At 41.5% G+C, this 15,308-nt stretch overlaps 1 protein-coding gene across 1 annotated transcript in view; it reads right to left on the reverse strand.

Annotated features, from left to right (window-relative positions):
• Positions 1 to 10,000, reverse strand: part of LOC101932255 (proton channel OTOP1) — a 33,797-nt gene extending 23,797 nt beyond the window's left edge. Inside the window, exons 1-2 of the mRNA XM_065597079.1 lie at positions 8,560 to 10,000; positions 2,212 to 2,348 (exon numbers count right to left, since the gene is read on the reverse strand). Coding sequence (XP_065453151.1) covers positions 2,212 to 2,348; positions 8,560 to 8,959 — 537 coding nt within the window. The 5' untranslated portion in view covers positions 8,960 to 10,000. The remainder of the gene's footprint in view (positions 1 to 2,211; positions 2,349 to 8,559) is intronic.
• Positions 10,001 to 15,308: the final 5,308 nt, after the last annotated feature.

Here is a 15,308-nt window from a genome sequence, read left to right on the forward strand (position 1 = left end):
TCATGTTGATGATTCATAGCCATCTTGTGATAGACCAACACAACCAGGTCTTTATCCTCCTCCGTTTCTTCCAACTGATGAGCCCCTAGCCTATGGCAAAAAAATGTTTTAGACACTAAGTGCATGACGTTGCACTTAGTACTTTGAATTTCATCCCATTTGTATTACTCCGGTCGTCAGTCATCCAGATCTTCCTGTATAATATTCTGATCCTCCTCTGTATTGACGATGCCTCAAAACTTTATATCATCAGCAAATTTCACTAGCAGATGCCTACTTTTTGTGCCAAAATCACTAATAAAATTATTGAATTAGATTGGTCCCGAGACTTATCCTTGAGGAACTCCACTAGTAACCTACCTCTAGTCCAATAATTCACCTTTCAGCACAACCCATTGTTTTCGCACTTTTATCCACCTTATAATTCACCACCTTGTACTGATCCTCATCTTCTCTAATTTCACTAATAAGTTCCCATGTGGCATCAAGTTAAATGCTTTACTGAAGTCCAAGTATATTAGATCTAATGCCCTTCCCTTATCTAAAAATGGTTCTTTCTTCTCCACAGAACCTTTGTAAAGAACATTGCATGTCTGCTCTGTCTGATAATGGTCCCAGTGAAATGGAGTTCTGAGATGTCCAAAACACATTAATTAACAGTAAATTAAGGCTCAAATGTCCATTCATTCTGGGCACCTCAATTTTTGGTGCCAAACTTGAGATATCCAGGGCCTGATTTTCTGCAGCCCCCATTGACTTCAGCTAGAATTGTCCATGTTCAACACCTTTGATTTAAGGAACTCAGAATTAGTGGACACTTTTGAAAATGTGGGCCTAAGTCTACACAGCATTTCATTGGCAAAACTGAGAATTCTGATCTCCAGCCACCTAACCAGAAGATCACATTCCTACCACATTTGCCCATCTGTTCAGTGAAACATTTGCCAAATTTAAAAAGGGACTAAACCAAAACATTGGATCAAAAGGCTTCCAAACTTTATGAAAGTTTTGAATCAAATCCAAATTTTCTGGCACAGTTCTTATACTGTGCCCATCGCCATGTTATCTATGCACCTTCTGAAGATGCATTAAGTGACCTCACTAGCAACCGTTATCGATGTTATTTATTATTCCTTTCCTCTGTATAGCTCTGCATTGCACATGGAATTGGAATTGGAATTCTGCTTCCGAGCTGGTTGTGCAAGGGAATGGAAGCTAGTTGCGCCTCCCCCAACCACACACTGCGCCTGGCCCTCATGCAGGTGCATAATCTGGCTCACCATCCGGGATGGAGAAATTGTAAGAGGATCTTGATTCAGGTATTCAACATTATGGAGGCTATTGTGAAATCTCATCAGTCTCTCCCTTTTGACCTATTACATAATAACAAGGGGGTGGTCTGTAAGTTTAAAATAATAGAAAAGGAAACACTTCTTTATGCAACATATAATCAAGTGTTGAATGCATTGCCACATGATGACATGGAGACAAATGGCTAGACTTAGAATACGACTGGATAATTGTACACTCCTTATTGGCTATGTTTGCTGCTATGCACAAAGTGATGTGCATAATCAAATAACATGCTTCAGGGTGAAAACCCATCATTTACTTGTTTCAGGAAGGAATTTCCTCAGATAAACAAGCATTGCACAACTACATAAGTACATTATTTAGGGGTTTTGCCTTTCTTTGAAGAATCAGTTATTCATTACTGCCAGCCACAGGAGACCAGACTAGATGGATCGATGGACTGAACCAGTATGGCAAGTTCCTGTGCAGAAGAAACAGTGAAATGTATTTGTCTTATTTCATATAAAAAAAATTATGACGACTATGTGCCTAACTTGAACTACTAAAAGGTATGTCGTTCCAAATGTGGGACCAAATTTTTAGGAGACCTTTTTATCCATGTGAAACATTTATACATACATCTCTATATGTGAGGAGCCAGTTCATTTTCAGATACAAACAGGCATTTTTGGATACAAATTGGGAAACTTCTTGCTCATCTGCCTGATCTGCATGCTCAAATCCCAGTTTGCATGCAGAAAGGGGTATGCATACACAAAAAGTTTAGCCTTTAACAACTTATCTCCTAATTTTTTTAGAAACTAATTTAGGAAAAACAGAGCAAGAGGAACAGACAAAAGTTATGCTTGGTGAGAAAAACAGACATAATAACAACAAGCTAAAACTGGCTACTTTTACCTGTAAAAGCGTATGCACTGCATGTGTGACAGGAAAAATACCTTCAGTTGCTGATAAACAGTTTGAAAATCCAATAAAGTATCCAATTTTAAAAGAGTCCAGAATTAAAGTAATCACGGCAAATAATGTAATCCCACCTAAGACAAAACAAATATTAGAAAATGTTAATATACAGTTAACCTGTCTTCAGAGAATCTGTACTAATAAATGAAAATTCATGTTTTGAAAAGGCTATCCCTACTAATCAGTAAAATAAGTAAATGGTCATAAGATCAGTTTACTCAATGCAATAAAGCGCTGTAATTCATGAAAGCTCTTTCACAATCTATGACTTACGCGTAACCACAATACATGAATAGCTCATGCAGTATGTAGGGACCAATCTTACAGTTCCCAGGGAGTTGAGGGCATTCAGCATCTTGTAGAAGCTGCTCAGCACCTTGCTGAATCAGAGCCTCAAGTAACTGTAGCACAGAGCCAGTTATATAGTCAAATGAATTAATGCATTATATAGCTACACAGCAAACTATACTGCTCACAAAAATTAAAGTTATCAAGTCAACCAAGGAGACCCTTCATTCTTATAATAACATGTTAAATACTCTACTAAAGATGAGCTATTTATTTGAATGAAAATTTTAAAAATATAGTGTAATTGTTTCTGTTTGGGAATTATGCATATTTACAGTGTACTCACCAGTTCATTACAAATGAACAAGAAGCTCCAACATGGGTGAGGTAGTACCTTTTATTGGACCAGAAGTTGGTCCAATAAAAAGTATTATCTTACCCACCTTGTTTCTCTAATATCCTGGGACTGACACAGCTACAACAACACTGCATACAAGAAGCTCCAAATCAGGTGCAGTGGAGAAAAAAAATACATTAATCACTTTGCTACAACCATTTTTAAAATAACATGGTTTATTCAATTCATTAGCTCTTTGTCAATATACAAAAACAGATTTGGAAACAGAATGCAACCTGAAGAATTTCATTTCCATTAGTATTTTTAGTTTCATGTTTTACAAATACTCACTATATAAAGAAACCAAAGACCAAAATCCCTAGGGATATACCTTACACCAGCAGAGAATTTGGCCTCAACCTTTCACTTTTATAGTTCAAAAACTAAGGGCCCACTCCGCAAACACCTGTGTGTGAGTAATTTTACTCAAGTGAGTATTCCCATTGAGTTCAGTTGAACTAGTTATTATGTGAGTGACGTTACTCACATATGGAAGTGTTTGCAGGATTGGGCCCTAGGTTTAACTACACGTACTGTATAATTTTTCATTATGTACACAAGTAAATTGTACGGTAAGGTGGTAGATTCTAGACTGCTTTAGCAGTTAGTCACTTAGGTTTCCTTCTACAAGGAATTAAATTGTTCTAAAGGGAATTACCATTGTTAATTCCATTACAATAACTTGCAGGACTAATTTCTAAAAATACCAAGGAAACTACTACCAAAAAAATGCAATTTTAAAAATCAGTCTATTTGGATATTTTTTCTAATGGTTTCAACATGTCTTGAGGATTTATTTCTTTTTTAATATAATTATCTCATCAACAGGAAACAAGATCCTTCTGCAGCAACAGTTTATATTACATTGGAGAAAAACGGATGTGGTTCTTGTTTAATAAATTCTAATATATAGACTGACTTGGTGTGTGATTGGAAATGATTTAAGACCCTAATCCTGATCCCAGTGGGAAATTTTCCATTGAGTTCAGCGGTGTAGGCTCCAACCCTAATATATAATCTTTATATATTATAAATATATGTTTACACCATTTTTTCTCACTTTAGTTAAGTACTAAAACGAGAAAAAAATGGTAGTGAGAAAAAAATGGTGTATATATATATTTATAATTTAAAACAGAGTGAAATGGTGAAGCAATGCAGTTGGTGAAAGGGATGCACAGTCCTAGGGTCTGATTCTGCATGCTTTTTTTCATTACTTATGAGAAGAGTTCAACTGAGTTTACGGCATTAACTTAGGTGAAGAAAGAAAGAAAGAAAGAAAGTCAGGCTTAAACACACAAAAGCATAAATAATCATATCGTAGATTCCTCATCAGACCCCTCCTCTACGCACATATCTTGTTTTTGCATGAATCAGCTGTTGTATATTTATTGTAACTCCTTTCCATGTAACTTTGTATTACACATAGTCATGGATTTCCTTTAATGGGGGTTCTAGATTTCACATGTTTTAGACAATTATTCTAAATGATTAGTGGAGAAACACTTACTTTACCCCCATACAGCATAATTATGATTTATGTCATAATGAATATTTCTGCACACATGCTTCCTTTGGTTCTCTCTAAATATGCTATGGGTTCAAACTTGCTCCCATTGAAGTCAATGAGAATTGTGACATTGACTTCAAGGAAGTTTTCTGTGACTCATATAAATTAAAAATATTTTGTTTGGGCTGGTTCAAACGACAAGTAGTACGGCTAATGTCTCAGCCCAATACACCAACAACATATACAAAATGCCCAACATTCAAATTTGAGGCTAAGGGTCATAGTCCAAGTTAAGTAGGCTGGCCATAATTTAGGTATAACTTGTGATGTTGGAGAAAATAATAGGATAAACTTGTTCATGGGAGCAAGTTGTTTGTTTCTCCCTTTTTTTCCACAAAATGTCCACCTCATTTGACTGATCTTCACTGTTTTCTTGTGTAGTGCCTATGGCTCTTTTTTAACCATGGGATCACGACAGGAAAATGCCATACTGGAGTAAGTCAGGCAAAGGACTTCATTTATGCATCTTTCTTCAAAGCTTTGAGGAAATGATTACTTGGGGCATGCTCATATAATCCTAAGGAAGCAAATTCTCATCCAACATTTATGCTGGTAAAATGCAAGCCATAAGTGGTAACATAGTTACAACTTTTCACCATGGTATTCACTGACTAAAGAAAATACATAAAATAGGTCATGTATTGGGTATCAAAATGCCGGACAATTAAATCCAACTAAGTAATCTAGATAAATATTAAAATTTTCTAGTCTAACCAGTTAATTCATGCACATTTTCTTTATGCAATGAGAACAAAGAGACACATTCTAAAAAACTAGCTAATAGAGCTGGCCAAAAAAATGAGGAAAACTTGTGAAAATTATCATGAAAATGGGAAGAGTAATTAATGGGGAGAGTGATTAACCAGTATAACAATTTACCAAAGGCTCTGATGGATTTTCCATCACTGACCATTTTAAAATCAAGATTGGATATTTTTCTAAAAGATCTGCTCTAGGAATTATTTGGGGGAAGTTCTATGGCCTGTGTTATACAGGAGATCAGACTAGATGGTCACAGTGATCCCTTCTGGTCTTGGAGTCAATAAATCAATGACAAAACATTTCTTTTTTTTCAAACTTGTAAACAGTTCTACTAGCTAATCATTTTTATTACACAATTATTGATACTTTTTAAGAGATCAGTATGGAGTTCTAACTCTGGAAAAGGAAGGTAATGTTAGTCTTGCCAGAGTAAGTACTGCAGGATTGGACATTCATTAATAAATCCAGGTATGTTTTCTTCTAACATTGGTTAAAGGAATTGTCTAGAATTGTCCAAGCCATAACTAAGCATAGGAAAATGTGGTCTGAATATCAGAAAAAAAATTCCAACAGTGAAATTTATTAGACTGTGAAATAGTCATCCAATGGAAATTGTGGAAGACTGTAAAGAGCAATCCTGCATTGGTGGAGGAAATGGATAAGATGACCTAATAGTTCTTTTGCATATTTTATTTCTGCGATTCTATGATTCATTATATCCTCCATGGCAAGTGAAAAGATGTGCCACAAAGATAAAGGACCAGATTTTGCCACCCTTACTTATGTTGAGTAGTATCTTATTCCTCAATTAATGGAACTACTCACAGAGTAAAGTGCTACTTAATGTGAGTAAAGGTAGCAGAACTTGGCCCAAAATAAAGCCAAATGCAACCCTGGCATAATTCAAATGACACCCAAGAAGAATTTGACCCATCTATCCTACTAAAGTAAAACTGTTTAACTACCAAGTTATGGCTAAGAATGGCATATTATTATGGGAAATAGTAAATAATAAGCAGTAACTATTCATGTGATGCCATGTTAATAGTATAAATTTTTAGCAAAGTGATTATGCAGAAAACGGATGTATAAATTTCGGTTTTAATAAAACAATACAAATTGCAAGTGCTGTTAATACTGACAATAAGAGACTAAAGAAGGCACAACAGTAGGGCTGAGAAAGAATGAAGTTTAATAGCAACTACTTATTGTTTTGATTGATCACATTTCAGACTTCCTAGTGTTTTTCATCTAAGTGATAGTCACTAGCTGCTGCACAGAGAATTTTCTCTATTTGCGTCAAAGCCATGAGATATTGTTTTTTAAAATTTCTCTGGCCCCAGTGGTTTATGCAACCTCTGTATTGCATTTAACTCACCCGTGTTTCCAGCCTACCATTTACAGTGCTACAGGCAGAAAAAAAGACTGTTGATAAAAACAGCCTTGCCAGCTGGAATTCCAAACTACGGCTCAATGGTTACTGCAAAGGACCTTGCTTTTTTCCTACAACCTGAAACACTACATTCTTTTAAGTGAATGTGACTTTGTCACACTATTCAATACACAATTAAATAAAACTATTGAGGGCCTATATCCCATATGCACATGATGGTGCAAATAATTGCTGCTGCAAAAGACTTGCAAAACTTCCCAGAAATTCCCTTTTTTGCCTACAGGTGCTACCTGAATGGTACACATAGTTCATATCCTAAACTGCAAGCTCCTTGGGGAAGGGTCCTTGTCTGTCTGAAAAGCACCATAAATGCTTATGGCACCTTAAGAACATAAGAATGGCCATGTTGGGTCAGACCAATGGTCCATCTAACCCAGTATCCTCTCTTCCAACAATGGCTGGTGCCAGATGCTTCAGATGAAATGAACAAAACAGGGCAATTATTGAGTGCTCTATCCCCAGCTTCTGGCAGTCAGAGGCTTAGGTACACACAGAGCATGGGGTTGCAACCCTGACCATCTTGGCTAATAGCCCCTGATGACCTATTCTTCATGAACTTATCTAATTCTTTTTTGGACCACAATATAGTTTTGGCCTTCATAACATCCCCTGGCAATGAGTTTCACATGTTGACTGTGTGCCGTGTGAAGAAGTACTTCCTCATGTTTGTTTTAAACCTACTGCCTATTAATTTAATTGGGTGACTCCTGGTTATTGTGTTATGTGAAGGGATAAATAACACTTCCTTATTCACTTTCTCCAAACCATTCATGATTGTATAGAACTCTGACATAACCTCCTCTTAGTCATCTCCTTTTCAAGCTGAACAGTCCCAGTCTTTTTAATATCTCCTCATAAGGAAGGTTTTCCATAGCCCCAATCATTTTGTTGCCCTTCTCTGTATTTCTTCCAATTCTAATGTATCTTTTTTGAAATGGGGCAACCAGAACTGCCCGCAGTATTCAAGGTGTGGATGTATCGTGGATTTATATAGTGGCATTATAATATTTACTCACTCTCTTACCTATCCCTTTCCTACAGATAATACAGGTAATAAATAATAATAGCTTATTTGTATAGACAGACTTTGACACCTGTGATGCATTCTGCAATAAAATAAATAATATTGCATTGCTTGAAAAGAGTGCACTTCCCAAGTCCCAAATTCCTCTAGACAAATAGACTCTCACCTACATAATTGCCTGATCTAACCTAACTATCCTATTTTCAATGTGCCTGCCATCCTGGTATCTAGCTTTTAAATAAGTAGAGTGGGGGGTGGGGGTTTCAATCTTTAGTATGTTCACCTGTATGATTGGTATCCATATAATCTAGATCTACATCTACTTCTAGATGTAGATATAACTATGTAGTGGATTTTTTTTGTTTGGTTGATTTTTATTGTTTTTGTACAGAAAATAAGAAAATGATCATTATGAAGAACAGAAGAATAACATAACAAAAAGGAACTTCAAATATACTGGTGTCAAGCATCTCTCTGGCTCTGGTAGGAAAGGTAGAAATTAGGGGATTTCAGAGGAACCCTCTGGGAGTGAAATTTCTCTTTTCACAGTAACCTGACTGACAAGTTGCAGGTTGCATGGAATGAATCCACTAGAAATTTCCATTCTGCTTGAGTATAGGGACCTTCACTACTATATGGCCAAGAGTAGGGCAAGTACACAGACCATGGATTTGGCCCTATGACGCGCTGAGCCCCCTGGAGGTTGCTGGGTTTTTTTGGCTATCCTCGCAGGGGAAACCAAAGCCCGACCTTGGCTTTGCCAGTAAATGGAAGTGGGACCCGCGACTTACACTTTAACCAGCGGGCTCCTGCGTGGGTGTCTTTCTCTTGGATCAGCCTCCTCTGGGTGTAGCTCCTGCAGATGTACCACAGCATCCAGAGCAGCTGGATGAGCATGATGGTGATGAGATAGGAGAGCAGATCCTGCTTCCTGATGCCCACCGCATGCACAGCCCAGGCGAACATGAGCAGCAGCCCGGCTAGGAACAAGTTGATGCCGTACTGGCTGCTCAGGATCTCGGCGTTTTTCTGCGGGTAGCTGCCTCCCACCAAGCGGCTGCCTCCGGGCTGCCCTGGGGGGCCCTGCACCGACTTCTCCATCTCCCACTCCTCCGGCTGCTGCTGGTCCGGGCATCCCCCGCGGCTCTTCTCCCCAGAGCTGGAGGTGGTGTCTGCGTTATCTTCCACCATCGCGGCCACCCGCCGAGAGCCCTGAGACCTGCTGGGAGTGGCCGAGGTCCTCAGCGGGACTCGGGCGGGGGGAAGAAACGGGGGTGACAGACAAGCCCCCGCAGCAGGGACCCCCCTACTCGCGGTGTAAGAGTGAGGAGGCGGAGCGGGACAGCGGGCAGGGTCACTTCGCCGCACCTGTTAGCGCTCCCAGAGAGTGCTCAGCTCCGCGGCCAGCCTGCTGCGCGCTTCCCTTCCTCTCTCCGCCTGCCCCTTCTCCTGCCCGGGTCTCGCCCCTTCTCCCTGGACAGCTCTCAATGTTCCGCTCTCCTTCCCCGCGGGTTTGGAGCGGCTGCCTGCTCAAGCAGCGGCACTCCTCCCTCCCTCGCTCGCTCGCCCCGTTTTCGCTCCCTCGCCTTCGCAGCTCAGGGAATCCGAGCCCGAGTTTTATATAGCCGGCCGGCCGGCGTGGCGGGGGCAGGTCCCGCTGTCACTGCCCGCGGGTTGGCGCGGGAGGGGATTGGATGTCAGCCGCACACCGCTCTGGCGGGGGAGTGACCCCTGGGCAGTTCACACGCGTCAGCCGGCCCCTGGGCCCCGTGCTCTCCTTCTGTCCGGGCCCGCGGCGCTAGAGGAGCTAGCGGAGGGGTGGTGTCTAGGTATCCGGTGCGGGATTGGGGCGGGGCGCGCCTGTTGGAGGAGTGTGTGTGAGGAGGTGGGCATGGCGGGTCTGTGTGCATCCCAGCAGGAGTGAGACGTGTGACGGACAGAGACGGGGGAGATTTTGGAGTGCATGCAAGGCAGCTAGAGAAGTCTGCTGCATGTAGGGCAGCTGAAGCTGGGAGTCAGGGTGTGCGGTGCGCCTGTTAGGGCGGAGGGGTGAGCAGTGTGTAGGGGCTGGAAGAGAGGGACAGGGTGTTTGGCGGTGGGGAACTGGGTAATGTAGCCGTAGCGGTGGGACGGTAGGGGCGAAGGACGCAAGCGGTGGCTGGAGTGGTTTCCTTTTAGGGGTGTGTAATGGAGAGGTGCAGTGGGATTTGAGTGAGGGCGGGTTGTCAGAGTGTAGGGCTGTGCGATGGAGCTGTAGGAGTATGGTGTATGGAGCGTGCTGGTGGGAGTGGCAGGTGTTGGTCGATTTAACTGTGAGGGGATGGGTAAGAGAGGTGAAGGGGTTCCCTGTGTAAGGGCTCGAAGAAGGGGTGGTTTGTCAATGCTGAAAGCGGGCGAGAGCGGATTGTTTCTCGGTGTTTGGGTGGGAGGTCTGTATGGAGGTGTAGGACTGAGGTGGGTGGTTTGTCGGTGCCTAGAGTAGGGTGCCTGACATGAAGTGGAGAGGTGTGATGTGCTTTGGGAAAAGGAAGAGAGAGAATAATCAGTGCAGAAAAATCTATTAGTTAATTTATCTTTCCCAGGGGAGCTTTGTGGAAGGGTTCCACAAATAATGACAAAGAGCTAAGCCACGTGGTATTAAGGGAGCGAGATAGAATGTCAGTGTTTCCTAGACAGATTCCTGAAAGGCATATGGAGTCTGGGATCCGGAGGGGGGAACTAATAACAGGTAATTCAGTTCCATCTCACTCAGGTGGAAATGTGGTAATTGCCATGATCTGGGACTTTCATTCCCTCTCATCTTATTTTTGGCAGGTAGTACTTCAGCTGGCTATACAATGCCTTTCTTTTCAAGCCGCATCTCTGTTACCCAAGGGAGTGCAATCTAGTAGGCATAGCAAAGAGCTAAGAGTCACGACTTCTAGGCATTGCTGTGTGACATAGGCAAGTCACATATAGCCTGATCCTATGATGTGCTGAGCAGCTGGGAAGTGCTGAGACTCCCTCAGTTCCCATTAAAGACAGGACAACCAAGGGCACTCAGCATCCTGCAGAACTGGTCACTGAACCCTCTGTGCCTTAATAACAGGAGTGTTGTGATGCCTGACTAATTAACATTTGTAAAGTACTCTGAGATCCTTCAGTGAAATGGTTACATATGTGGTATTATAATGTTTGCTTAGCAGAGAATGCCAAACTCTAGGTGTCAAAACAGGTTTAGTTATAACCTCCTATTTTTGCTTATACAAGACAAACAAACAAATAAATAAAATATAGATTTTCAAACACCCTCTATTTGGGCTGAATCCTTGCTAAATAATTTCCTTTTAAAAACAGAAAATTGATGCCGTTTTTTCCAGCTAGGGTGGACTGGAAAAGACAGGGGGTGTTTATTCTGAAAAATTAATGTCACACTTCCATCACTCTATACCTACTCCCACCACCATGACCCAGCAGCAAACTGTAACTCATCCACACTCTTTGTGACATACAAACACACATTTTATTTGCTTAGCATGGAAGATATAGGGACATAATTTGCATGAGTGAGCCTATAAATGTCTCATTGAATCACATGCTGTAAAATCCTCCAAATCTACCACCTTAACAGCCAGAGCCAGAATGTGGATATCAGATTTTTTTAGTTTCATCAAAATTACTGCTGCATTCTGCAACACCCTTACCTTTTTTCAGGAACTTTAAAAAATATATATATATTTTAGCTGCCAAAATATAGCCCTCACAGAATCAAATACATTGCTGCCTTGTTAACTCAACCTTGGAGAAAATTGTTTGCAGCTAAGCAATAGCAAGTCAAATCTTCAGGCTTGGTGCCTAACATTTTAAATGCTTAGTTACTGATTTGGGCACTTAAATGCAGGAGAGGTGCTTAATAAAGTTCTAACTTGTCCATGGTATAATTAAGGACAAGGGCTATGTCATTAACTGTCCCAGTCCCCCCTCTGGATGGACATCAGTTCTTGCTTCTAAGCCAACTGGGTCCACCACGCAGACCTTGATCATTGTTCCTAGCTCTGGGTCTGTAAGACACACTCCATGCTCAGACTACTTGATTAAAATCCTTCCATGGGATGTGCAACTCCACTGTCCCGCTGCCTGCACACTCTGGAACCAGTGCCTTAGACCTCCTGAGCCCCCATAGTCACTTGCGCACACTCAGAGCTCCACCTAGTCTCTAGTCACTCTGGGGTTAAAGGTTAACCACTTTGAGAACATGGCAAAAGGCAAGGAACAAGCTCAGCCGAGGTTAACACCTGTCACTTTACTCTTTAAAAAGTTACAGATCTTTATAAAATAACAGAAGTTCAGCGATGCCCCCTTCCTTAGTCTGATCTCACCCCTTCTCAGGTCTTGCCAGCATTTCAGACCAGGCAGAGGCCCCATGCCTTCTTTCTCCAGCCAGTTCCTTTTCCATGTGGCAGTGGATGACCCCAGTCCATTGAGAAGCCATCCTCCTTAAATACAGTAGCTATTCTCTTTTGCCATGTACCCATGCTAAGATATTCCAGCCCCTTCCCCAGTCAGGCTTCTGTGCAGAGTTTTCATTATTTCATGGGATTGGGACAGCAGTCAAGAGACAAAATTGATGGCCCTAGATTGCTCCGTGATGGCTTCTCACTCATAGTCATTCAACTAGATGTCAAGTCTTTTTCCTACACTGGTCACCTATCTGGAATGCAGCATAAGACTGACCTTACCAAGGTCAAACTGGTTTGCTAGGGTTTTATAATAATCTTCTATCTTCAATTCTTGATAGGAGGCACACTATGCACTTTCTTAATTAACTTTGCTCTCACAAAGCCTTTTTAGTTTGACAAAGCTGGTGGAAGTAAACACATAGCTGTAGCCTGTCATATCCATCTGTTGTCTGACTTAGACAGTAATCTCTTTGGGGTAAGAACTATCTTTCTGTTGTGTTTGCACAGCACCTAGCACAATTGAGTCCTAGTCCTGCATAAACACATGCATGTTGACCATTGAAGGGGTGGGCTTCCACTTGTGTCTACATTTGTAGCAGACCTCTCCTATGTCACTGTGCAACTTGCTGTCAGGTATATCTGGACCAACAATTCGTAGCAGATAACATTCAGCAAATATGTAAGTGCTGTGTGTTATTAAACACTTCCAGACTCCTGTGTATAGGCAACAGTAGACCATGAAACATTCAGATAGTTACACCACCATTTGCCTTTGAAAACTTCTCATATAGTGGCTTCTTACAAGAACTGATTTAATAGGATGAGAAGCTTCTTCAACACAGCAACGTATATATCATTTTGTCTTTATATTTTCTATTGATGCTGTACTACCTACAGACTTCAGCATCTTGTCGGTTTTACAACGTTGGTATTTTTTGCATCACCTCAAGCTTTTTCCTTCATCTCGTGACAACTTTCTTCTATATAGGACCCAACAGCCTAAGGGACATCTTTGTTATTAATGATTATACTTGATAAACCTTCGTAGAGCATGAGACCACAGTTTATCATGCTGACTAATATTGTGTCATTTCCACGTACTTGTTTGTATCCATATCTTGTCTTATATTTAGCCCTGAACTACATTACACAGTTAGGTCAACAAAAGGCAGTTTGGTTGACCTAAATCTGTAAGTGTCTACACTACAATTTTGCTCCCAGTTACATAACTCACCCACTACACTGAAGTAATAACTCCATCTCCCCGAGAGGTTGAAGTAGTTAGGTCAATGCAGTGTCAGGGTAGATATTGTATTGCTTACATCAACTGTTGCTGGCTTTCAGAAGCCATCCCATAATGCCCCACAATGACAGTTCAATCCGTGCAAGTGCTTCTGGTGAGGATGCGCACCACCAATACAAGGAGCAAAGTGAAGACATGCTCAAGTGATGTAATTACTGTGACGGCTGTTTGCCAATGTAAGTTAGGTTGACTTAATTTTGTAATGTCCTTAGATTGTAAACTGTTTGGGACAGGGACAGTCTTTCTGTTGTCTGTACAGTGCCTAGCACAATGGGGTCCTCGTTCATGTCTAGGACTCCTAGGTGCTACAGTAATACAAATAATAATGCTATGGGTTCCTTATGCCTGGATGTTATAGTCATCTGTGTTTCTCTTCATTTTGCAACAATTGTGCCACAGCTGGATTCACTTTTACCAGGAGCTTTTATTTTGCAAAATAGTACCAAAATATTCATTGGAGCAGGTTCCTGAAGGAGATGCACATCAAAGTCAATGTAGGAAAACTGTGGGTGTGAACCATGCAATTTTTTTCAGTCAACAATAGCTGCCATTGGGTGTGCAAATGACTGTGGCAACACTGGAACTGGCAGTATGGTAAAGATTGTACATAGCCTGCCATCCTTGTACTGCCTCATGTGTGTTGGCATTCTTCAATATACTAAGATCCCGGACAGCTGCCATGCAGTGCTCATGTGGCCATACTGTTTTGTAACTGGGTGGCTTAAGTCACAGATGCACAAGCTCTGATCTATGTCCTAGCCTGTAACCAGTCCCTTGGGAGAGACCCCCTTTAATGTTCTCTGACCCAAGGACCCACAGGAGCAGTTCCATGGCTTCCAAGACTCTGAAACTAGGCCTTCAGGCATGAGTAATCTCAGTCTCTCTTCATGGCTCCCTGCAGTGAATCCAGCCAAGTCAGACTCATGCAGGAGAGACATGTACTTCAGGGTACAATACTCTCAGTATTTGAAGTGACACCAGGCAGCTTTTTCAAAACAAGGTAACAATTTATTAGTGGCCTAGAGATTCTGAAAGTCCTTAGGTCAGCAGAGAGAGGCAAAGGTTAAGAGAGAGTTCAGTCTGGCCATCATCAGGATGCCCTTGAGCCATGCTGCTGTCAAAGCCATCTTGACTCGCTCTCTGTCTCTGACTCTTTGTCCTTAGTCTGAGGTGAGAGCTGCTGAGTGTCTTCCAACAGCCAACTCTTAACCCATCATTGACCCATGCTCAGTTCACATGTTCCACCTGCTGGAGATTCCCATGGATAAGTGTCAATAGTTCAGTCCTTGGGGGCTCCCATTATCTTGGTGGATCCTCCACATTGATATGGGTCAGTTTCAGCCAGTCCTTTAACAACGCATTAATTCCACCTCAGATAGTTATGTGACACAATCCCTCATGTCTCCTGCTCTGCCCCAAGACAGTTTAACTCTTTTGCACCCACTGGGTAGCATTGCAAAGTACAGAGGGAAACTGAGGCACACAGACATATTACAGAAATTTCCCACATCATCAGAGGTTACCAGGTGGATCATTGCTTCATTACTTGATAAAGGGTCAATATTTGAGGAATTCAAAATCAATATTTACATGTGAAATGAATACAAATCAAAGATTTAATTATAAATACATGGAGATATACTTACCTCATAAAACTAGAAAGGACCTTGAAAGGTCATTGAGTCCAGTCCCCTGCCTTCACTAGCAGGACTAATTTTTGTCCCAGATCCCTAAATGGCCTCCTCAAGGATTGAACTCACAACCCTAGCTTTAGGAGGCCAATGCTCAAACCACTGAG

Source organism: Chrysemys picta, chromosome 5 (genome assembly GCF_011386835.1).
Source record: "Chrysemys picta bellii isolate R12L10 chromosome 5, ASM1138683v2, whole genome shotgun sequence".
NCBI classification, from domain to species: Eukaryota; Metazoa; Chordata; order Testudines; family Emydidae; genus Chrysemys; species Chrysemys picta.